At 44.8% G+C, this 25,730-nt stretch overlaps 1 protein-coding gene across 10 annotated transcripts in view; it reads left to right on the top strand.

Moving 5' to 3' along the window:
- DROSHA (drosha ribonuclease III) overlaps positions 1–25,730 on the top strand; it is a 106,032-nt gene that overhangs the window by 57,242 nt on the left and 23,060 nt on the right. For all 10 annotated transcript variants that reach the window (XM_045848184.1, XM_045848180.1, XM_045848188.1 and 7 more), the window contains 8 exons: positions 1–108; positions 5,751–5,858; positions 6,344–6,482; positions 6,838–6,898; positions 14,298–14,357; positions 15,639–15,738; positions 19,194–19,296; positions 21,540–21,610. In XM_045848184.1, the coding sequence (XP_045704140.1) occupies positions 1–108; positions 5,751–5,858; positions 6,344–6,482; positions 6,838–6,898; positions 14,298–14,357; positions 15,639–15,738; positions 19,194–19,296; positions 21,540–21,610 (750 nt within the window). The remainder of the gene's footprint in view (positions 109–5,750; positions 5,859–6,343; positions 6,483–6,837; positions 6,899–14,297; positions 14,358–15,638; positions 15,739–19,193; positions 19,297–21,539; positions 21,611–25,730) is intronic.

Genomic DNA, 25,730 nt, shown 5'->3' with positions numbered 1-25,730 from the left:
GAAGCACTCCAGAAAATACGGCAGAAGAACACGATGAGGCGAGAAGTGACGGTGGAGCTGAGCAGCCAGGGCTTCTGGAAGACTGGCATCCGCTCTGACGTCTGTCAGGTAATGCCAACGCTCCTGCGAACACAGTCATGCGTGCACCTCTCCTTCAGCAGCCTCCGGCCCTGCCATGTTCCTGCTTGGAGAGGTTGCTACGGAACATATCATCTTGTAGCTGAATGGGACGCCAAACATACATTGTTTTGTGTCATTTGGGTTTCGTTTTTGTTGCTAGTTTTGGTATTGTCTTGTTTGGTTCCGTGGGCGTGTGCACCCAGGTGCACAGTGGGAGGGTGCGGGAGATGCCCCCGCCCGGCTGCAGCCCATGTGGAGGTGCTCGGCAAAGAGGCGCCCCAGCAGCTCTGCAGGCAGAGTCCTGAGGCTGCGTGCGCAGACTCTACGGCCCGAGACTCAAGCCCACGCTGCAGGGAACCGAAGGCATTAACTAATAGAGTTCAGTGTAAATTTTATGTTTGAGCCAAATGGTAGTGCTTGTTCATTAGAGGAACTCTGTGGAGGAACATGTCAGGTGTATATGCCGACTCACTAATAAGTGTTAAGCATTTTTGTTTTCCCTGGGGGTGGAATTTATACCAGATCAGAGATCCCCAAAACCCAGCGTGTTCTTTGACTCTTCACCTTCTTTTTTGTTATGATTAGTATTGGTTGCACTTCGTGGGAATTACAGTAAAGGTTGGGGTCAGGTAATATAATTTGCTGTGTTGAGCGTTTTGAAGAATTCTTTCCGGGCTTCCACTTATCTGTTCTGATGGTAGCATGCATTGTAATAAGTTCAGACACTCTTAGGTATTCATTTCATCATAATGAGTTTTTAAGAAAAAAATCAATGTTGGCATTTAATTATTATATTGAACAGTGGGATTTAATCCAATAATTAAAGGTATTGCCGTGTAATTCATTTACCATGTGATGTCCAAAGCTAAATAGTTGTGTTTTAAGATGAACTGCTATTGATGCAGTGCTGCTACATAGTTTGAGAATGGTCATCTGCAGTGGTACCCAGCTGCATCCCCCGAGTCTTCAGTTATTTTGCCAGTTGACCAATTTTCTTCCTCTAAGTACTTTCAGAAGTGAGTATCTTATTCTGTCGATTCGGAGGGCCGCTTGAAGCTGTATCACCCGATTTTCCTTTTTGCTAGTGTTTGTCTGAATCCAACATTACGTCATCCTAAGGTAGATGCCGTAAAAACAATGAGCAGAATGTTGAACAGTCTGCTTAAAATGTGGTGACCTCAGTGACAAGCCCAGGTGACTGTTTAAGGGGACCCTAAGATTGTGGAGCCCTGAGAATGGCCTGGACCTGCGTGGCCTTCTCGTAGGGCGATTTTCTAACTGGAGTTTTTGGTTAAAACCAAAGTTTTGTTTTATAAGAAAACCCTGTGGGGGCCTAATTTGTTTCTTCCACTGGACGGAATTTAAACAAAAAGCTATTAAGACCTTTTGTCCCGTTCTCTTGGTAAAACAAGCCAGGGTGCCAAGTGAACGCTCTGTTCCGCTGCAGTTTTGTGTCCTGCAGCTGCATCACAGACGTCCTAGTCTAGTTCCTCAGCGAGACTCGAAGTGGCTCGAGGACTAGGTTGTCTTCTCCGTATGTGTGTTATGCATTTTGAGGTTGATAGGCAGAAGCACTCAATTACTTTCTTTGACTAACAGGCCAGAGAAAATGGACGCTGATCAAAACTCACGCAAAGGTGAACACTTCTTGATCTGATAGTAGTTCCTCCCTCTGTAGGACTCTCATTCTCCCAAGACAACTGTGTCTGTTTAGAAGCTATGCTGACTGTCAGCCAATTCAGTGCCGACAGGAATTTCCAATTTATTTGTCTGTGGTGAAGAAGGAAACTTGATTCAGTGCAAAACAGCTCAGCTGTGATATGTAGCTGTGAAAACAGCGTGGTGCAAGGCAGCGCCCCCCCCCAAGCAGGCCCCTCTCCACTAGCTCTGCTCCACTCCTCCAGGATCTGCCGCGCTCCTCGCCACTCTGCTAGGTGCTGTGCAGGTCTGCTCTGCTGCGCTTTGGGCTGCTCAGCTCTGCGCCAGTCTGCTCTGGCAGACACCTCCGGTGTTTCCGCTCAGCCAGGGAGACGTGGTCTTTACTCTTATGTGGAAAGGGCAAGTGTGCTCTCAGAGCCACAGGGTAGCTGGCTTCTGTGGAAAGAAATTCCTGCCCCTGGGCCCTGATTAGTCTGTTTTCATGCAAATGAGGGCTCCAAATCCTTGCAGTTTGTGTGGTCTAAAAGTCACTGTCCTGATTGGTCAGAGTGGAGCCTAGTTGGTGGGAGCGTGCAGCTCTGATTAGATGTGGAAAGCCTCAGTCCTAGTGGTTGAAATAGGATTCCAGGAAGTGTCTTACACGGGCTGGCCCTGGTGGCAGAAGCACATTGCAGGCAGGCAGGCAGTGCAGGGCAGAGGCAAGCATTTCAGGGCAGACCTCTCCCTGAGTGCAGCTGGTGTTAGAGGCCCCTGTGCAGAAATGGCTGCTAGGCTCCTTTTAAAAAAAGAAAAAAATTTGAGCCTACCTAGCCACCAGGATCCTGTCTTAGTAGGTGTCCTCTTTCTCAGGGTTCACGTAACATTCTCCAATGCTCCTAATGGAATTCTTTTTTAAGATTTGAGTAAAATTATCCTCGCATATAAATGACTTGATAAAGAGTGTAAATTGCTGACCATGAGTTCATAGACTGAATACAGGAATTGTTTTACGGTTTCTTTTTTTTTTTTTTAAGTCTGCATATAAATGAATGAAAGTGTGAGGCAGCCAGCTACCTGAGAAGTTGATAAAAGAAGAAGAGAAAGAAATCTGAGCACAATGGCGGTGATAGGGAGGTGGGGGCGGGGATGTAGACTATTAAAGACAACAATGAAACTATCAAGTCCATGTGCTTGGGTGAAATAGTTCCTTATATACCCAAACCAAATCACCCTGGAGACATTCTGTAGCCCGAAACCTTAGGTGAACAGATGAAGTGTCAGTTTATTTATCTTGACATATTGAATATTACTTCGCCATCTGTGAATATTCTGGGAGTTGTGAATGTAAACTGTTACCTACATTGAGCTTAAAACATCAACATATAGAAATGCCACCCTAGGAGAATTGGAGGTGTTACTCAGCAACTCATTCACCACATAGGAGCAACCCAGTTCAAATTTAAATGCAAAAACTCAAAGTAAGGTAAACATGACTTAGGGGAGAATGGCCAGGGTGAATTAACTTTAATTGACTTTTGGCTCAAAGTGAGTATTTTTGCAGTGCATATTTTTATGTTTACTTATTTATATCATTTTAAAATTTATGTTTATTTATACTCTTCCTTGTTCCAGAAAGGCGGTAGTTCTTAAATATGGGAGTAAATACCATGCTTATGCAAGCAGTGAGCTCCATGGTGAAAATTATTAAATTTTCTAGTCTTGTCTTTGCCATGTACTTGATTCCCTGATGCTTCTTCTCACTTAGCTCTCTGCTAGGCGGTCCTCTTGTGCTCACCCAGTGAACTGGGTTCTGCAGCCCCGTCTCCAGTTTGGGTCACACTGCCAGCGAATACATGTTGGTGATCTTTCGGTTCTTCTGCACGTAGAGTCCTCAGGAGCCCTGCTACCCTCCCTGTCTTTTCTCTCTCACACACACGACGAGACCACGTGGGTCTTCATCCTCACACACTCTTATTTAGGCGTTCATGGGGGTGCTTTGTCATCTAGTTTTATGTATATATCGTTCATGAGTCTGGTTTGCTACTCTAGTTGCCCTATTTTGATGGGAGAATTTGAATAGATTTAAAACTACACACTGCCATTTCCTCACAGTCTTCCAGGGGAACTTTTTAAAAATGAAAGCAGTTGCCAGGCATGAATTAGAGGAGGACAAAAAGATGCTCAGTGATTGCATGCATTTCAGCAGTGCAGAGATTGGTAATTTTAAAAACCGAGCTAGCGATTATAACCGTCTTGTAGATAATAGTAAGACTCGGTTGTCTGGGATACAAGATGGACATGGGTTATATTGACCTTCCCATGATGTCAGGGCAAGTGTAGAGGAAGTGGCAAAGGGACTCAAAGCTGTTTCACGTGGGTAAGGGTTCCAGGAAGTAAGACTTAGGTCAGGCAAGAGAAGATGCGGGACCTTGCCATTTTTTAATTTTTAATTTCGTCTCCAGTGGTAGAACTAGATTCCGAGGAATCAGGACACAGATTTGGGCTTAACGTTATAATAATTTTCTAGTAATCAGAGTACTCTAAAGACGGTGTCGTTTTCTTGACGGGTGGTGGCTTCTTTCTCACTGAAGGTACTAAACATAAACAACGCGCCAGTCTGAGTTCATCTTCAGGAAGATAGTGGCGTTGTGCCGTCTCCACGACCTGCACACCTCGGGTTGCAGCGTCAGCTCTCGTGCGCTCCGTGCAGTTCAGATGCCTGCACAACCGCATTGTTTGGCCACACAATTCCATAGTCTTGTCTTGTTGTTGTTTTTTTTTTTAAATACAGCATTTATAAAAACAAAGTGGACAAACTGCCAATACTTCCAATCATCATGCCATATCTGTGGAAAGCCCTTGAGGTAAAAAATAGTGTCTCCATCTTTTTCTCTGTACAGCTCTGGTGAGCTTTGCACATGGAGGGACTCAGGATGTATTTATTGAACTGAATGGGAAGGAAGGACGTTCTCTTGATAGAAATTCTGTTTGGGAGAACTAATCTTTTTAAGTTAATAATACAAGAAACTGATTTCTATAGTTTCAAGCAAACCCATTTTGCATGTATTTTTAAACAATGCCAGCTTAAAATACTTTGAAGACTAAAAAGATACAAAGCATATGTCAGTCATCCTGTGGGCTGTGCCCATCCTCCAGCTTCTGATGAACAAGAATGACTCCTTTATTCTCTTGATTTCTAGGGAAACGTTATTAAAGAAAAGAAAAAGATATGCCTTTCATGAAATTATCTCCCAATGAGGAATCTATAGCGAAATGAAAAGTGATTGAAACAAAAAAGTACAAGTTCCATGTTCTTAGGTGCCTTCCCTGTATTGGTGGTTTTATAAAAGTCACCCTTGAAACGTTAGAGCGTTAAGTGTGAAAACTGGGCAAGCCTTTGAAGGTCGTCTGGCTGGGGCCTTGCCTAAAGGATGGTGATGGGCGTCAGGGGGTTGTGAGCACATCGACACAGCGTGCAGCTTTTGCATGTGTGTGCGCAGGGGCATTTCGAGGGGAGAGAGTTACATCCCTTAGATTCTCAAGAGCTTAACCATGACTGCATTTCAGAATTGATGAATCCTAAGCCATTCCCTTTTGAATTCAAGACAGACGAGGAGGACAGAACTTCTACTTGCCTGAGGGCTGCTGGGGCTTGTAAGCAGTTTTTTGTGTTTGCTTATTTAATCCTTTGAACTGTCCCTGAAAGTAGCTACACTGATTTTCCCGGTGTTACAGGTGAGGAAACTGAGACTGAGAAGTGAAATAACGCGCCCCATGTCCAACAGTCTGTGGGTGACAGAGCAGGAGTCAGACCCGGGCATTCTGGTCCCTAAACAGCTAAGGCCCGCTCCCCCTTGTAGATGACTTGTCGGGACTCCCTGCAGCTGCACACTGTGGGAATCCCATGACATGGGATTTGTGATGCGAAAATGCTTCTTGTTGCATTTTTAAAGTTTTTATAGAGTTAAAAATGTTCAATTTTTTTTTCTTAGCATGCAATGATGCTACCCGTCTTGACTCATCATATTCGCTACCACCAATGCCTGATGCACCTAGACAAGTTGATAGGATATACTTTCCAGGATCGTTGTCTGTTACAGGTAAGAATCACTCCCCTGCACACGCATGATAACCAGACAGGGTAGTTCATCAGGCAGGTTTCACAGGGAGCATCGAGCTCTCTATTCCGGGAGACGATGCGATGTTCAGAAACATCTCTCCTCCATTCTGGTTGCCACTTTCAGATTCTTTTTCTCACTTTGCTTTTTAGACTGTCCCTAAAGAAATAAACTAAGCACAAATTTGCCTACCAGACCTGAGCTCCTTCTGGTGGTTTTTCCTTCTTTATGTCTCTTCTTTTCAGGTCTTGAGTACTCTCACTTTCCTCTGAAAGTTGTGGATTTTTAGATTTAGTTTTAGAAGAGGGCTTGCCCCAGAACTCTGGAAATGTGACATGGAAGGAGATAAGATGGAAAGACCACCGACTGGCTAGACAGATCTCTTTCCTGTTTCATTGGGGATGATATAAAGGTGGCGCTTCTGTGCTGGGTTTTTAAGACTGAACTTGATTTCACTGAAATTGTAGCTGGCCATGACTCACCCGAGTCATCACTTGAATTTTGGAATGAATCCTGACCATGCCAGGAATTCTCTGTCTAACTGTGGCATTCGGCAGCCCAAATACGGAGATAGAAAAGTTCATCACATGCACATGCGGAAGAAGGGTACGTGGCTTCTACTCTTGGGTTTTGGCCTGTGCTCTCAGTTGCAAAGGAAGTCTCCACTAGGCCTGGCTCCCTGGTGGCTGCTCCACCCTCTCGTTCTTTAGTGCTTCTTGACCCGTAAATAATAACATCCACTTTGAGGAGAGCATTGTAATAAGGGTGGATGAGTTTCTGGAAAAATGTCTTTCTCCTATCCAGTGCTTTAAGTCACTAAGTTTGTTAAACTTGTATGCATGCAGATATAAAACTTTAAACAATCAAATTGGAGTGAGCTAGATAAGTTTCTTTCTACATGTTATATCATGGCCTGGAATGCTTCTAACAGTATTTACTTGTGTATTTCTTTCTAAAATAGGAATTAACACCCTAATAAATATTATGTCACGCCTTGGCCAAGATGACCCAACTCCCTCAAGGTAAAGTAGATTTTTTAATAACAGCTTTATTGCAATATAATTCACATAGCGTACAATTCACCCATTGAAAGTGTACAATTCACCCATTGAAAGTGTACAATTCAGTAGTTTTCTCTGTGTTCACAATGTGGCGGGTGCCACCGCGATCACTCCCTAGTTTTAGAGCATTTCATCACCCTTAAGAGAAACACTGTGCTTGTTAATAGTCACTCCCTGTTTCCCTGAGGCCACTCAGCCCACCCAGCCTGCCCAGCCCACCCAGCCCCGGGCAGCCACTACTGTCAGTCTTTATGGATTTGTCTCTCTCCTGAGAGACAGATTTTGTGTCAGCAGTACCATATTGTATGCTGTGATCCTTTGTGACTGGATTATTGTATTTAGCATAACAACTTCAGGATTTAGCCATTTTACAGAATGTATCAGTACTTCCTTTCTTTTTACTATTCCAGGGTATGGTTACACCACATTTTATTTAATCACTTACCAGTCAGTGGCATTTGTGTCGTTTCTCCTTTTCAGTTAAGATGACTGGTGTTGTTATGAATATTTAGGTGTAGATTTGTGTGTGGACATGCATTTTGATTTTTCTTGGTTGTATGTCTAGGGGTGAAAGTATTGGGTCATACGCCAGCTCTCTTTACCCTTTTAGGGAACTGCCAGAGTCTTTGCCCAAACGGCTGTCCCATTTTATATTCCCAGCAGCAGTTCTGGTTCTTCACGTCTTCCCAGCACTTGTTATTACCTGTCCCTTTGATGCCAGCCGTCCCGTTGGGTCGGAACTGTTACCGCATTGTGGTTTTGTTGGGATTCCCCTGATGGCTGATCACATTGAACATCTTTTTCATGTGTTTGTTAGCCATTTGTATGATCTTTTCTGGAGAAATACTTGTTTAGATATTTCCCCTGTTTTTAATTAGTGTTTTTATTATTGAGTTATAATCGTGTTATATGTTCTAGATACAAGTCCCTCATGAGATACATAATTTGCACAATTTTTCTCATTCTGTGGATCATTTTTTCACACTCTTAATGACGTCCCTTAAAGCACAAACATCCAATTTTCTGTTTCTTTTGTTGTTTGTGCTTTTGGCGTCATGTCTAAAAAACCTCCCCAAATCTAAAGTCACAGTTGGGATTTTGATAGGGATTGTGTTGCATCTGTAGGTCAATTTGTGAACAATTACCATCTTATTATTGAATCTTCTGATCCTTGAACATTGGGTGTCTTTATTTATTTGTCTTTGTAAATTTCTTTCAAAAATGTTTTACAGTTTTCAGAGAATACATTTTGTATGCCTTTTGCTAAATTTACTCCTAGGTATTTTATTCTTTTTTGATGCTGCCATAAGTGGAATTGCTTTCTTAAGTTCATTTTTAGATTGTTCATTGCCTGTGTGTTAGAAATACAGTTGATTTTTCTATACTGAGCTTGTATCGTGCAACTTTGGTGAGCTTGTTTGTTAGCTCTAATAGGCTTTCCGTGTATTTCTTAGGGTATTCTATGTCTATGATCATATCACCTGCAAATAGAGATAATTTACTTTTCCTTTTCAGTCTGGATGACTTTTGTTCTGTTTTCTTAACCTTGTTGCCGGGCTAGAGCCTCTGGTACAATATTAAATAGAAGTAGTGAGAGCAGATACTTTTCTTTTTCCTGACCTCAGGGGGCAAGCATCCAGTCTTTTGTTGTTGAGAGTGATATTTGCTTTGGGTTTTTCTTAGATGCTCTTTTATTAGGTTGAAGAAGTTCCCTTCTCTTCTTAGTTCGATTAATGTTTTTATTATGCAAGTGTGTTGAATTTTGTCAGATGCTTTTTTTGCATTTATTGAGATGATCATGTGGGGTTCCCCCCCATTTTTTCTACTCACATGGTGTATTGGTTAATTCATTTTGGGGTTTTAAACCCATCTTTCTTTCCTGGGGTATATCCTACTTCATCACGGTATGTAGTACTCTTTACATGCTATGAATTTAGTTTGTTGGTGTGGAGGATTCTTGTGTCTGTGTTCATAAGAGATACAATTCCATAGTTTTCATTTCCTGTGATGCTTTTGTCTGCTTTCATAGAATACTGGCCTAATGTAATGGGTTAAGAAGTTTATGTTAGCTTTCCTTATTTTATTTCTTGATTTTAAAAGATACTTTTATATATTAATATTCTTATTTTGGGTGGCCTTGAGCCCCTGAAGAACCCGGGAAGGAACTGTGCAGACCTGTGTGAGTTCGTTAACACCCTGGGCAATGAATGGCCTGAGAGCAGATGCCTGGTGGTGGAGGAGGCCAGGTTTAGATGATCCTTGTCTCCTCCGCCCCAGCTGCAGTTGTTAGTGTGTGAATCACATCTTCCGTCACATTTTCAGACCTCACAGTTTATGTTTTCTTTTGTTGCATTGCAAGGAGATGGCTTGCTTACTGTGGCTAAAGGAATGATATCTGAGCAACTGCTCTTTTTGAAGCTTCCATGGACCACCAACAGAGAATAAACAGTTTCTTTTGCCCTTTGACTTCTGGCCTTTGGTGCTTCTATGGAGAGTCTCTTGCTATGTCTCTGATCTTTCTGCAGATAAAGAGTTGACTCAAATTTCTGTTCAGGAAGAGCCTCCTGGGTCTGCTGCTGCTCCCAGGTTGCTATCTCGCGTTGCCCAGCAGGGCACAGCCCGGGAGCCAGCTGCACTTCAGAAGCTTCATACAAATGTAATTTACAGACACTTATCCAGTGCTTTCTGAGTTGGAGGCAGTTTGTAGGTATTTTAGGTGATCCAAAGGCCAGTAAGACAAAGCTCCTCTCACCAGGAGGCCTGACTACCTGTAGTCCCTAAGTGTGCTGTAAACATAAATAACTTTGTGTAAGAGAAACTCTGTTAAGTGTGCCAGTGGAGGTCAAGAACAAATATACTCACAAGACTGCTGTGGGGCTAAGGATAGCTCTGGTTGGTGGCTGCTTGGGATCATAGGTCAGTATTATACTGTGCACTTGAATAATTGAGTTCACTTGCAACGATTTGCCCTCTCCCCTGTTTGTTTCTTAGTTTGCTCTTAGAAAATGGGACACAGTAGTCTCTGTTCTTCGGAAGTGTTTGCATACCTCTGAAGCAGGCACCGTCAAAGGGCGAGTGTCAGTGCTGTGTCTCCTCCCAAGCGAGCTTGCTCAGCCTTTCAGACTTTAGAAAGGGAGAGATGGAGCGACCTAGTCAGTAGGGGAAATTTCGCTCTGGCACTGGTGGCAGTGGAAAGGTGGTCGAGCCAAGGGGCCAGGGCAGAGGGCTGAGAGGAGGGGCTCTCCCTGAAAACCACGCCTCCCACCCCACCCATCCTGCAGCACAGTCAGTGACGGCCTCTGGCAGTTCCCTTCACACTGCAGCTGTCATCTTGCTGTTTGCAGAGCCTCGAGTCCAGTTCTGAGTGGTAACCTGCTTGGAAGCTTTCGGTAAAGTCTTACTCACCTGCTGAATAAGTTGGAACCTCCCCACCTGCCAGTCCCAACACCCGTGACTTAGCCCCAGGCCACTTTTGTAGGCACATCTTTCCCTACTTGCAGCTCACCGCACACCGGTGAGGTGTGGAGTACTTACCACGCTGTCGGGCGTACTGCCTTCCTTTCCCGAAGGGCAGCAGTCCTTCCTGCACAGCTGCCTGGGGCACGCCCACAACCCTGTGACTTCCCGTCCACACCCCGCAGGCCCCTGTTTCATGTGCAGATTCCGTTCTCCCCTGTGTTAGCATCACGTGGTGGGCCGATTTTTCTACTGTAAGCATTTGAATGTCTGTGGTCTTATTCTTTTAGTTTTTTCTTTTTTAATTTTCTTTCCTTTCGCAACCAGTGTCTTTCAAAGAGCAGGGCCTTAGTAAGTAAGTATTAAAGGAAAGAATGCCATTCTTTATATTGCTTTCATCCGAGGTTATTTACTTGGTGGCTAGCAACTGGGGAACCGGGGCATTAGAAAGGGTTGTGGTGCACTGACCTGTGTGGCTCAGCTGGTCGGGCGTCGTCACACAAACTGAAGGGCTGCTGGTTTGGTTCCTGGTCAGGGCACGTGTCTGGGTTGTAAGCTTGGTTCACCGGTCGGGGTGCAGGTGGATGAACGATGTTTCTCTATTGTTTCTATCCCTCTCTTCTTCCCTTTCCCTCTTAATAATAATGATATAATAATAATAGTAAAAATAAAAAGTAAAAAGTGGTCAGAGCCAGAGCTATCAGGAGAGGTTTAAATGGCTGGTTAGTATTTTACTTAATCTGATTAGGGATCAGCTAGGATTTACAAAAAGTCACAAAGGCTTAAAATTAATAGATAAAATCCTGTCTACCTATCAAAACTACAAAATAATGAACTTTTATGGCAGCATCATTTTAAGTGACTACGCCACCCATAATTTTAGAAAGTTTTACTGCTCAACCACCTAAATCTCAGCTGTATTCAGCTCCTGCAAATTGCCAGTGAGATGTTACCACAGAAAGGGTCCCTGAAAGATTAGGCACTTGGTGGTACTTAAGTAATACGTCTATTATCAGAAACCTGACAATGGAAAAGCGAGAGAATCAAGTGGCCTTGGCTCGTTTTGTGTTGATTGGTGGCATCATCGCTGGACAGACCGTGTAAGAACCTGTTGGGCCAACAGAGAGACACCTACGGACTATTTATTAGTGTCTGTGCTTAAGGAAATTGTAATTGCCAAGTGTATTTTAAGTCAGTTATACACAAATACTTTGCATTAAAAACACAGTAACAACATGCATTGAATATGTGTGAATTCCACTGAGTGGATTTACTGATACACTTTACTGACGCTTCAGGTTAAATCCCAAAGGTTCTTACCCAGGGTCCCACGGCCCCAGTGGGTCTCGGATCTAGCAGCCCAGTGACACCTCCCCCCACCCCCCCAACTCACCGCCCCCGCACTGGCCAGGGAGATAGACCAAATGAATAGCAGGGACTCCTGCGCTGGGCGGAAGGTTCGACTGAGCCTGGAGGCCTCTGCTAGCACTGCTCCCCCAGTCACCGCTGGGGCTCAGCAGGCGGAGTGAGCAAGGCTGTCCCTGCTGTCCACTCCAGCAGTTGCCCCTGGACTGTGCCCAAATCCAAGATGGTCTCCGTGAAGTAAATGACATCTTACAGCAATTACTGTTACAGGGAGACTCTTTGTTGTGTTTGGTAAAGTGCTTTGCATTCCTCACACCAAATGTACCATATAAATGTTACAGTTCATCTCGATTTCACAATGCCTCTGTTGATTCAGTTCTCAGAAACAAATGGAGTGTTTACTTGCTCTGTAGACATCTCATCTTCGAGCTCCAGCTCGCTAGTATTTATAATGGGGATGATTAAAGAAAGTATAAACAATGGGATAAGGAACAAAAGATTTGCTACCGTTTTAAGGCCTGATGCGTGTTTTCTTTATTTCGTTCTTTTTCTTTTAAGTAAACTTTAAGATTGTGAATTCTTCACCATAGTCACAAATTTTTCTTTCTTTAAGTAAACTTTTAGATTATGAATTCTTCACCATAGCCACAAATTTTTCTTTCTTTTTTTAAGTAAACTTTTAGATTATGAATTCTTCAACATAGCCATAAATTTTTCTTTGTCCCCATCCCCCCACTTCCCATTATTGGCTTGCCAGAATGTGTTTTTCATATAATAAGTGCCATAAATTGACATGGGGGTTCGGAATCACTTCTTTGGGGCTCACATCTTTCCAGTTTTTTCCTGTCACATTAATGTTTTTCTTAAACTTCCAAAATGTGGAGGACTGGTAGGGTAGAAGACTAAACTCACTGATGAGATATGTGAAATAATATAAAAGGGAACTCAGCATGCCAAGTGGATGATATGGTAGCCAAGAATCATGTAATTGACAAATGTTTAAAAATGTCCTACGTACACTGAAACTGTAGGGAGCCTTTAAGTATGGAAGCTGGACTGGCACATGTGAAACAGACGACACTGGAAGATAGCCACGTCACGTTGTCATAGACGGAGGTGTGGTGAGCCAGCAGCCCCGAGCGCCCCGGTGGTTAGGGCGGCCCCCCAGCCAACCTGTCCTGGAGCAGGATTCAGGAGTGGGGGGGAGGGGGGGAGCGGGGTCAGGGGCGCCTGCCAGGGAGAAGGGGCTGCGTGTGTCTGGTACGGTGCCCGTGTCGGCCAGTGTAGGTTCTCAATCTCTGTTGAAAGCAGATAAAAATGATGTGCTAGATAAAGAATGGCCTGCAACACCAAAAGCTTTAGACTTGGTAGTCAGCTCCTGAATTTGTTGAGACCGTGAGGGTCCGTGTCGGAGCCACTTAAGGAAGGCCCTGGAGTCTGGAAGGCTGCTCAGGCCCAGGCTGGTCCCTTGCCTTCTCCGCTGGGGTCCTAGGGGCTCGCTGTGCCCTCTTTTCCTCCCCATTGTCATTGCTATTCTTTGTGGTTTCCTCTTGTTGTAAAGCCCCGGACTCCCTATTTTCTCTTTCTGTAGCTAGCCCTGAAACAAGCACTCGGAATTCTTCTTATTCATGGCTTTACATAACCAATTAGTTCCCAGCCTACTCTGGTCAAATCAGGTCTGTGTCTACCACTTGAAGAGACTGCCCACCAGTGGCCTCAGCTATTTCTTCTCATCATGCTTGTTTCTTTCTTGAAACGTGTTCTCCTTGGCTGGAGGATGACACTGGCCTCCTTTCCCTCCCACCTGCCTGGCCAGTCCTTCTCCTTTGCTGGTTTCCCTTCTGTTTGACCTCAACTGTGACAGCCCGTGGCTTGTAACCTGCTTCCAATTAGCAACAGGAATTTTAAGGTATTTTGGAGATGCTTAGTAGAAACTAAGAAGCCACCCACTTTGTCTGCAGCCATCACCATTAAGATCTCTCGAGCTATCAAGGCAGGGATATTTCACAGGCACCCAGCACTTCCCCCTAAAGTCGCCGTTATGTAAACCTAACACACCTTTCTACACACCTTCCCGGTGATCGTTACTGACCTGCACACCCGCTCTGAAAGGGGGAGCCTGGTGTCAAGGATCCAGTTGACATCAGTGGCAAGCATTCAGTCACCCCTGTATGGGCCATAGAAGGACCACGGATGACCTGATTTTTCTGTTGCGATGATCAGTGTTCAGTTCTCTCACTAGAATGCATTCTCCTTTCTCTCATCTACCTGGCAGCAGTGCAGAAAGATTCACAACTGTTAGGGTGCTATTGCCTCACTTGAAATCGGGTTCCCAGGGAAGGGAGCCCCTAGGTTGGAAAGCTGGGGACCCCATGGTGTGAGGGAACGTCCCCTCACTTTCCCACTAGGCTAAGATGGCAGTCAGAGCGAGGTGTTTTCATTGCTGAAAGAGCTAACCCTCCTGTGTTCTTTCTTTGAGGAGGGAGGGAGGGAATGTTAATGCATGCTATTTTAAGGGATCTTAAAAATTTTCCTATAGGATTAATCACAATGAACGGTTGGAGTTCCTGGGTGATGCTGTTGTTGAATTCCTCACCAGGTAAGGGGGCTTCTCTGCCCTTCCCCATTAATTGCATTTTATGGGTTACATACTTAATACATTGCCTTCTTTGTAATTAGCCAAATAAGCCATTGAAACATCTTGTATTTTGTGCCCGCTGTGGAGCTTAAAGGCACGTGCCTGTGGCTCTGGCCCTGATAACTTACACTCACTGTTGCTGTAATGAGCAAGATTACAAGATGAAAGGCTGGTGTCTCTGTCCTGTCAAGTTTATGTTCAAGTTGCTACAGCCACAAGAGATCAGCTAGCCTGGTCTAGATGCTTCAGAGCTTCTATTCAATTTGTAAAGAAAGGGATGATATTTCAAAATGTCATTTCATTTTCTAGGATTTGTCTTTGATCCCTTTCTCACTCTTCCTGATCTCTAGGGAAGTAAAGCTTACAAGTAATTTTAATGACGAGATTTTGGTGTGTGTGTGTGTGTGTATGCTTTCTCCCTAGAAGGGTTTTAGGGTCCTTCATTTGGAAGCCGGGAAGGAAAGTGTGTTTTGTTTTTTCACACTCACATACTTTCTCTTTTAAAGGGAGATAACACACACTTTTCTTGGAACTGTCTTGAGCTATTTTTATTCTCTTTGGGTCACTTCTTTTTCCAAAAAAGGACACACTGAGCCAAAGGGGCGGCTCTCCAAGCCTGTCTGGGGGGAGAGGGGGCACGACAGGACTCCACGGACTCAGTGGCTCTCCTGGTGTGAGCCCGAGGAGACCCCCGCTGCTGCTGTGGCCCAGACTGGCATTCCCAGTGTTGGGGCCTTCTTCCCTGTCCCCACACTTTCCTAGTCGGCCCTTCAGGCTCGTTCTCATGGCGCTGCCGGCCACAGGTGCCTCTCTGTGTTACGATCCCGGCCCTGTCTGTCCCCGTGAAGAATGCGGGGCCACTGCTGCCCTGTTCGGGGCTTCCCAGGCTCCTCTCCAGGGGCCGCTCGAAGTCCAGTCCTAGAAAAGTGTTCATTTCCAGACGCAGCTTGATTCTGACAGGTTTGCTCTGAGCAGTGTGTGACAGATTGCTCAGACTTCAGAGAAACCTTTCAACAGAAATACATGTGGAAATAGGAGCGAATGGCGCCGCTTGGGCTTTGGCACGTTCCGCCGCACTGTGCTTTCTGTGTAATGCCCAGACGTTTTCAGTCAGACATTTCAGTGTCGTTCAGCCCAGCTGTACCGTTGTTGCATGGGTCCTTGGTGCCCGGCCCGTGTCTGTGACTCAGAGCCACAGGCCCAACGTTGTGACACGTATTTACTGACGTGCTTTTTCTGCAGCGTCCACTTGTACTATTTGTTTCCGAGTCTGGAAGAAGGAGGACTAGCGACTTACCGCACCGCCATTGTCCAGAACCAGCACCTGGCCATGCTAGCGAAGGTACGTCCGGCACCCGGCGCACTTGCAGTGGACCCGACGCCCTCTTCTTCAGTCCGCGCACAGCTCGCATTTGAATAAGGGGCTCTTTAGCTCGTGTGTGTTAAGGGTTTAATATTTTACAGACCAGGAAAGATTTTTTTCTAAGGGTTTTAAGGATTCAGTCTTACTAGTTCCGTTACCTTTGTGAGTTTCCCCAGCAGCTAATGAACTCCATGGTGAGGTAACTTAATAAGAGAAGGAAAAATCTGACAGATGTGCATAAACAGTTATGCATTTGGGGGGAAGGAACATGAGAGCAGAACCCAAAAATGGAGTTTCTTTTGTATTTTCCTTTGTGTAATGTTTCTGTATTGCACGTTTTTAATTTATTTTAACAAGCAGAATTTAACAAGATTTGAATGGAATACTCCAGGCCATTTGTATTCAGAGGGGATACTTTACAGATCTTTGAGAATCCCCCCAAATTACAGATCTCATTAATTAAGATTTAGGGTTTAAGCTGTCCAGCTGGCCACACTGACTTGGCTGAGGGACTAACAGAACCTTTGGCTGGATTCAGACTCGTGGTGGGCACCTCACTTACATGAGCTCATTTGATGTACCTGTCTCTGGCGGTGTCTTACAGTGAGTCATGGCAGAGTGAACACGGGCACTTGCCTTGGCCCTTGGGATTCGGTCCGCACCCCTCCCTCCTCTTACAGACTGGGGGCCAAGGCAGGTCGTTGTCTCTCCTCCGGGCCTCTGCTTTCTCATCTGTACAATGGAGACGGCGTTAGCATCTGCCACGCAGAGTCACTGTGAGGACTCTAGGACGTTATCATTTGGTTATCATTTGAGTTAATGACTTGGTTTATAAAGGGCTTGGCACAACGCCTGTTCGTCCCAGTAATCCCCCAAACATGTGAATGAGTTAGAAGGAATTAGCTGCTTTCATTGCTGCTACCACTGTTCTCACTATAAATCATTACATTGTATAGGCCTGTGGATGTATTCAACAACAGGGTGAACCATGGCTTAAATCCCCCAACCCTGATGATCCACTGAAAAAGATTTTGCAAATTTTCCTTGATTTGTGTCTTAAGTAATTTTTATTGTTTTTTTTTTAGAAATTTTGTTAATAACTGTTGGAATTTGATAGAAATCACTATGTAAAACCTACTCTATGACTGACTCCTTAATTTGATCTTGCCAAGGCATTAATTACATTTAGAATGGGGTTAACTTTATCCTGTGGTTTTTGTGTTAGCAAGAGTGCATTGTTGTATTTTATGTAGCAGCAGCGGTGGCGGCAGCATCGCTACAGTGGTAGGCTTTGACCCAGCTTCGGTGGCATTTGAGAATGGAAATAATGATGCCTTAATGAAAAGCCATGGGCAACAGATATGCCAACTTGGTTTTAGCAGCCTCACAGTGAATAAAATTCTTCAACTCTGAAACTGCTTCAGTGTTCAGTTGATTAAATTGTCAGGCTGCTTCCCGGTAGTCCACATAAATGTCCACTGGAAATACTTGTTAATAAATAGATTTTCAACCCCCCACCCCCACCATTTTCTTTCTAGTTTCAGATATAACGGAATTGCATAATTATTTTCCAGAAAGTTTTAGGGAGGATATTTACAAAGTGTGGGAGATCGCTATAGCATGGACCAGAGGTGTAACGTAACACATGAGTTATGAGGGGAGTTATGAGGGGAGCTTTACAAAGCCATGAGTTACGGTGGGGGGTGGTTCTCCCTTCAGGGGTTTCTGTATGACCTTCCTTGACACAACATCCAGCATTCCCATCGTACTCCGCACCTGTCTGCTCCAGCAGGAGGCCATGGTGGTCATGCTCTGCTTCTGTCTGGGCCAGTGGTTCCTAACCATTTGGGAGGCGAGAACTTGATGGAGGGCTGCTGTCCCCTTGGAGAATGTTGGGAAAACTTGAAGTTAACTCTTTAGGCAAATGAACATGTTAACACATGCATAATTGAACATCACTCTCGTTTTTAAAAGTTTCCCCAATGCCTACATGAAAAAAATAAGGATATGGAGCAGGGATTATGAGGTATTGGAAGATTCATAGTGCTCCAAAATAGTTGTTTATAATATAAAATATGGCTTGTAGTCTACTCTTAAGCAGGGCTGTGGAGCTAGCACACAACTGGATTTTCCCAGTGGCGGTGTGAAACAGATGAAACTTACATACTCTAAACTCCTGACTTGGGGATCAGTTTTTAAGAGGTGTTTTCTGCTGTTGCATTGTGGTAGCCGAAACTCTCATTTGATTATATTTTATGCTTATGCATTCCTAGCAATACAAGGTACTGATAGCATATATGTCTGGTTTTTATTGTCTCTGCCTTTTCCCAATATAAATGGATATGGATATTTTTAGCATGTATACTGAGATATACAAAATCTGAGTATGTTTTATCTGAGACTCATATTGTCCTAGATTGCTCATTGGCTTGTGTCTTATTCCATATTACGTGGCGTGTTATTGCCTAGTATCTTCTGAATTGAATAGCGTGGTAATGGAAACAGCATTAGTGCATGCTTGTGCAATGTTGCATCTCCTTTTATGGAAAGAATTATGATTTCTATTAATTTGATCTCAGGAGTTTTATTTAAAAAGTACATTCTCTGTCTAGTTCTAGAAGGACTTGAATTGATTTGTATATTATAATACAGTAGGATAAGAAATAAGTAGGTACCGAACTCAAAGTAAAGGAAAATATGGATAAGACGGTAAAATGAAGCCAGAGGTAAGGTTAGTATACATGGACGTATTCATAAGTGCTACACAATTTCTAGGTCTGGGCCACAAATTTGGCTGTAAACTTTTCTGAGGCCAAATAAGAAAGGAAACATAATTCATTCCAAACAGTATTCCCAGAGCCCTTGAAATAAATCCATCCTGGTGAGATCTCACCGAGCCTTCAAAAAGGTGAGTGTGGAGAAGGGGACAAAGTACAAAGATGCAGGGACCCCCCCCCCCAATCCTTACTGAATTCAAAAGAAAGGATTTAGAGATATAAGGCATTTTGAAGTCTTCTGAGGGCCCCCACTTACTCTCCCACATACAAGTCTCTTCTGTACGGCGCCAACATTATCAGCACTGCAGAACTCTGGGGTCCAACAGGTTAACTTTGGGTTGGGTCTGTGTCTCCCTGGACGTACTGGGAGAGGCGAAGGCTCATGGTCCTTTAGCAAGGTCTTATTCCAGCCCGGGCCACTACTTGGTCTGAACTTGGAATAGACTTCATGGAAGCCTGATTGGGGAAGGGTCAGGGTTTGTCAGAGCTGAACCATATGTAAGTGTTCCTGATGAGTAGTAGACTAAACTTTCTTAATAATATGTACTGACATGGCTAGTGGATTTGTAACCATAACTCTTAACCCTTAGGAGTTACAGAGTTATTACAGTTAGGATTTTGTCAACTACTTTCTTTTTATCATTTTGAATTTTCTAGAAACTTGAACTGGATCGATTTATGCTCTATGCCCATGGACCTGACCTTTGTAGAGAATCAGATCTTCGCCATGCAATGGCCAATTGTTTCGAAGCATTAATAGGTAATTTCTTTTTTTTATATAATATCTTTTCTTGCACGTCTGAAATGTCTGGAGAGCACATAGAATTCAGGGTGGGGACTTGGGACAGGATGACTGGTCCCTAAAGCACGTAAGGTCCCTAGGAAAAGACCGGCCTCATTGCACGCAGCGTTTGCAGTCCCTCCAGGGCAGAGTCCCACTTCCTCGTCTCAGTCCCGGGGCCTGACGCCGCTGGACGTCGTGGACACGCTCAGACCTCTGTGCTGAGTGGAGTTGAAGTGAATTAACATGGAAATGGATCACTTTCCAGATTTCATTCTGAATCACATCCATACATAAACATTAACTGGGTTGTTGGTGAGGCCCTGATACTGTTTTTGATCGCATTTTAAACAATCTACAAGATTTTTTGATTTAAACATCTTGAAAACATGGCATTTTTTTAAACCTCGGGGCTCGAGTCTATATAGCTATTATTTATTCTCCTGAAGCAAGACTGATGCAGATACTTTCCTTCCTCAGTGTTTTTGCCGTTGGTACAGGAAAGTCACGAACATCAATTAGCTGGTGACTGCAAGTGCGCTTTACAATGAAATGTTACAGTAGATTGACAATCCTTTGATTTTTTTTTTGGGTGAATGATTGAGTACATTTTACTTTTCAAAGGCCTTTGTACTTCCTTATCAGTTTTGCCCTCTTCCTTTGAACATGAGTATAAAAGCTTCCCATTATAGTTTGATGCTGATGACAGTGGCAAGGGGATGTTTAATAATGATCCAGTCTGTTCACAGCTATGTCTTTTTCCCCCACAAATATGTTGTATTTTCAGCATTTGTCACATGGAATTACTGCTCTCGGCACACATCATCTTTTTGACAGTCAGGGTTGCAGTTGGCTGCAGAGCTGGGCAGACATGATTCCGTTCCCTCTTGCATCATTTCTCAGCTTTGTGTCTTCACCAAGTTACTGAATCTCTTTGAGCTCCAGTTTCCTCATCGAGGACATGGAGGGTGTATTACTTAGCACCCAGAGTCGTTGGAAGGATGGTATTATGCAGTCCTGCAGCATCCAGTGCAGAGCAAAGGTGCATTTACCTTACCCCGGGTCACTACTATGAGCCTAAGTCCTGTAATTCCGCTTTAACGCCCATGCACTGAGGCTCCCAGGAAGTGAAGAATGTGGAAATGCTTTGCACGTGCCCAAGGCAGAAGTGCCCCCAAACCGACCACTTCAAAATCTGTTCTTGATTTTGAATACCAAACAGTTATTTGGATGCTTACTCTTTAATGATCTGGAGATTTTTTTTTTCAGCAGGTTAAAAACATGCTGTATTATTCTGGCAAATCTGGTTTTCATACACTGTACTCTTCCAGTGAGGGGCAGCCGAGAGCGAGGTGGAGTCTGACCCTGATTTACAATCCACTGTTACAATAAGCAGAGATGGTCCCAGGTCTTCAAAGACATTGGCTTCCGTCCTGTTCAGTTTGCTTGGCGGCAGAATCCCTGAGATCCCAGCCCGGTCCTCACTGCCCCTCCGTCATCTCTTTGAGATCAGAGACCCAGCCCAGGGTCTGGCCTACTGCTGCTGCTGCTGTTCTTACTGCAAATATCGACAGATAATACCTGTATTTGGTCACTGAAAGCTCTAGTGATTCAGTGCCTTAATATTTTCCATGAAAATGGCCTTTCTGAAGACAGATATAAAAATATGGTTTCAAGAATATATGATTACCCTGTTCCAGAGTTATTTGATATGCAATTAAAATGTTACTGTAGTACTTACTGGCTGTGACTAATGGCAAATGTGTGTACAGTGCTTAACTATTTAAAACATTTTAAATAATTGTTTCAAACTAAAGGTAAAGTTGGTCCTGATTTTTATTTGCAGAAACCTTCATTGATCTGAACTCAGGTTTTATCTGTGGTCTTAACCACAGACTATAAATATAGGAAATAAAACATGACATTTCTGTCAAGTACTTATGCACAGTGAGGTTTATACCCATTCCTTATATGATAGTTCATATTTGTCCTCTTTTACTTACAATATTAGATTAGATTTTAGTCAATTGGATTTCATATTTCAGTCTTATTTATACTACAAAACAATACAAAAGAGGACAAACGCTACCTTCAAACAATTGCTTCTGATCTGGTCAGTAATTTCTGTGAGTGGGTTCTGGCTTGTCTTTGTGTTACTGGGATGTGATTTTCTCTGAATATTAACACAGCCTCCCTTTGGGCATGCTCTTCCTCTCGTGTAGGAGCGGTGTACTTGGAGGGAAGCCTGGAGGAAGCCAAACAGTTATTTGGACGCTTGCTCTTTAACGACCCGGTATTTATCACGACTCCTTTGGTTCTCGGTTACACGCCGTCACAGACAGTTTCCTATCAGTTAGTCCTTGTGCCGTAGAGAGAGAGAGTGCAGGAGAAGCAAGTACACCCGAAACAGCTCCGCTGGCTCTGCTGCAGATGGGGGAGGTCTGTGGCCATGCGCAGGAGGAGCCTGTCTCCCGTGGCCTTCCCTCCCGGCTACTCGTAAATGGGATGCGAATACAAATAGAATAGGACTTTGCCTGATTTTGAAGTGTCTCGGAGTTAATTATGATTTTCCTGTTTTGTCGTCGTGGGGAACCTACCCCATGCAGGCTTAGTGGAAGCGCTAGCCTTTTGGCTTCTCTGTTTAGGATTTGTTTTTATGTAAATTAAGCAGACTAGATAAATGTATGTTTAAGAAAGTTCATAGGGAGCTTCTGGTAGGGTCATGAATAAAGAGTATGGAAGTGTTTTTTTTTTTTAAAAAAGCAAATTATAGTTTAAGAAAAAATGATAGATTCCGAAATAGTTTCTGTTGTTACTAAAGTATTAAGCTATGAATATTGCTCGAGCTACCCTTTTAATCCTGCATGTAATAGAGCACACTGGATGCTTTTTGTACCAAAACAAGTCAATTGGACATTTAAAGGGAGAGGCAGCTCTGTATTCCAAATTGAAATGTCATTATAATTGAATGAAATAGCCCTCCCGGAACAATAAAGAACACGGAAGCCAGTGCTCTAAGCTTCGGTGCGGCCTTCAGCTTAAGTGGCTGTCAGATGTTATTACTGTATTACTTAGGGGAGCTCAAAAACAAGAGTCAACAGTTTTGAGATACAGGACCTGGAGGATATTCGTACCTGGGGGTGTGGTGTTTTAGAAGTCTGTTTTCACAGATATGTGATGGTTCTGTGTGTTTGAATGGTCCTCCTGACGGGACGTTGTCCGCAGAAGCTCCTGTCCCCAGAAGCTCCTGTCCCCAGATTTGTCCTGCGCCCGTGAACACGCGTGCGTCTCGACTGACATCCGCAGCAGACGGCGGCGTGGGTTTTACGTCCTTTTCTCACATCTGAAAATATCTTTATTCTCGCCTGAGTTCTCCTTGGTTGGCAGTGTCAGCAACCTCTTTATTTCGTTTCCTCCTTGCAGCCTCGCCTCTGCGCGCCCCGACACCTTAGCTTTGTCCCCTCCCCTGCCTGCTCGCTGCCTTTGCCCCGTCTTGTCTGCCCTCCCCGTCTGCCCCGCTCCTCCCGCTCTCCTGCGCTAAATACAGCCTCACACCTTGTGTGCTTAATTGCATCAGTTTTTGTTTAGATCCTTTTCTCTCTCTAAACTGCTCCTCTCCCACTCGTCTACTTAGCAAGTTTGTCTTCTATTTCCAGTACCGAGTGCAATGCTGGCATGCGCAGTGTTTAATAAACACTCGTTAAAGGAATGAAATGAATAAGTGACTGAAGGAGAAAGCAGAGCCTGAACACCGTCTGACGGACGGCAGGGCTGAGGCTCAGCAGTCATTCCAGCGTGCCCCCCGGGGAAGTGAGGCGGGGCTTAGCGGGGGACGGTCTTCTTCCCACTCCCGCGTGTTCCCCTGTGCACGCCCGGACACCCTGACTCATCTGACATCTGCACGTTGGTTTACTTACATCTATTAGTCGTAGCAGGGCAGAGACGTTGGTGAACCTTTGTACTTTTTTTTTCCCCAGTGATGGTACTGTGAAAGTCTAATCAGCCCAGCACAGCCAGGGACAGACCTGTAAGCCAACAGAGAATCACTGACTCCACGCAGGGCGGGCAGGCACTCCTCAGAGGGAAGGGGTGTTCTCGCCGAGCCTGGGCTGGTGCGGGCTGGTGCTGGCTGACGCTGCCGGGGCCAGGGATCTGTTCTGACTTGGTTGCCTTGTCTCAGGCCGGATTACAAACAGCCAGGGATTAATTTGGGATTGGGCACTGTCAGGAGCTGAGGGCAGTTCAGCAGCTGAGTGCCGCCAGTGATCTTTATTTAAGGTGGAAGACAAGGTGAAGCCAGTCAGAGGGTGGCGCTGGCAGGAAGGCAGTAGCCTCCAAAGGGGGGTCGTCTGGCATTTTACAGCTGCTGCCCGACCTTGAGGGAACCCTGGTTTCCCAGTGACCTTGCAGCCGGCTTTATCTGTGTTGTCCTCCCAGCCCTGTAATAGCAGGGACATTTTCTCTTTCTCAGCCTGAACTGGCTTTTACTCTTTCAGCCCCAGAGAGCCTGTGTCGGTTCTGTGTTTTCCGGTGTGTGTATCCATCTCGGCGTGCCCAGTCCTTTCAGGGCTGAGGTTTCCATTGCATCACCCCAGCGGCACTCTTAGGAAGAGAGGCGGCAGTGACCGTGAACACTTTCCTGTTCTCGCACTCCCCATCCTTTTCTTGTTTTTACATATCTGTCCCTGTGTCTAGAAACTGGAAAAAGTGTCTTCAAATTGCTGCTGGGCAGGTTCATATAGGTGTTTCATAAACACTCATCACTTCACCTCAAAACGTACTTCTTTATTTTTATGATCTAAACCAGAATCCTTAGGATTTTTTTTTTTTATCCTTAATCCTTTTCTCCCTGCCTCCTCTCAGCGGCGAACTCCCGTCAGTCCTGTTCCTGGCACCTCTCGAGCTGGTTCGCCCTGGCTCTCCCGCTGCCGGTGGCCGTCCCCGCCACTCCAGTCGGTCACCCCTGCGGCATGTCGCACTGTCTTCTTTCTGATGCACAGATTTGATTATGGGCTTTCTGGCCCTAAAATCTTTGATTTCTTTACTGCCTGCCAAAGGCCGCACCGCACACCACCCAGCACGGCATTTAATAGTGTTCATAATTCGACTCCCACTTATTTTTCCCATCTCCTTTCTTAGTACTCCCTCTGTGCCGTTCTAGGAATTACCTTTTTATTTAATTTAAAAAAAATTTAAAGAGCAGTTTTATGTCCCAGTAAAACTGAGAGGAAGGCACCACATTTGCCATCTAGTCTCTGCCCCCACACATGCATGGCCTCCCCCATTTTTTCACGATCCCCGACCGTGGGTGGTACATCCGTTAGAGTCCGAGAACACTGACCCGCACAGTCCCGCACACCCCTCAGTCCACGTCAGGGTTGGCTTGTGGGGTGGCGCATCCTGTGGACTCGGACAAACGTGTAACAACACAGCCCTAAAGTCCTCTGTGCTCTGCCACTTACCCTTCCGTGCCTGTATGCTTTCAGCCTTATTTGTGCATTTATGGTGCCGTGTCTTCAGTTCTCTCGCTCTGCTATTTCCTTAATTCCTCGTGTGCTTCTGACTACATCCGAAGAGTCAGCCTCTCTTAAAGCTCTGCCTGACACCCCCAGCCAGCATTTTCCTAGCACTTAGTGTATGTCACTATTACAGAACTTATCAGAGTTTATTGAATTGCACTCACTCACTTTTATTCTTCTCCACGAGGCTTCTCTGAGGACAGGGATAGTGTCTATTCATCTTAGTAAGCTAATACATAACAGGTGTTCAATAAAAATACACATGAACAAATGTCCCACGAGGCAGTGAGCATTTTCCATAAGAGCAAACTGAAGGTAGAGGCTTTGCCTAGAAACGAATACAGGGTAGAACAGTCTAGATGCTTTCTAGGAATTTTCCTCCGACCCCGAGGTGCAGTGAGACCTTCTCTCCACGCGCAGGGCAGACTGAGGAGGTGGGCGCAGGTGAAGGAGTCTCCCTGTGAGTCATGCGTTAAGCTCTTACACCAAGGCGGGTGGCAGCAGGCGTCACAGGAGAGGCCGCAGTGTTTGTGAGTGTAAAACACACAGGAGAAAGGTGGATCACGAAGCCCCTGAACATTTTGAGCTTTGGAGATTGGAGTTGATTGGCAGAGATAGCTGTTTACTGTTAGTATCCTCAGTATTAGTGGCAGTATTTTCTGTGTGCCAGCACCGGGTTTCGCGTTTTGAGTTCCTGCTCATCAGAGGATGCTTTGCAGTAGGTGCTGTGGTTATCTTTTGTCACGCTCGAGGAAAGGGAGGCTCCGAGAGGGTGAGTGACTGCCACCACCGAGGAGTCAGGATCATACCCAGGCTGCCTGACTCTGGAGCCCGAGGTCTTCCCTGACACCATCCTCCCTGGTTTAAGGAAAGGCGAAAAGTTACTATTTGGTC

The sequence above is a fragment of the Phyllostomus hastatus genome, unplaced genomic scaffold, assembly GCF_019186645.2.
Source record: "Phyllostomus hastatus isolate PE091 unplaced genomic scaffold, TTU_PhHast_1.1 phas_contig_58, whole genome shotgun sequence".
Classification (NCBI taxonomy): Eukaryota; Metazoa; Chordata; class Mammalia; order Chiroptera; family Phyllostomidae; genus Phyllostomus; species Phyllostomus hastatus.
This window is presented reverse-complemented; position numbering and strand designations above follow the sequence as displayed.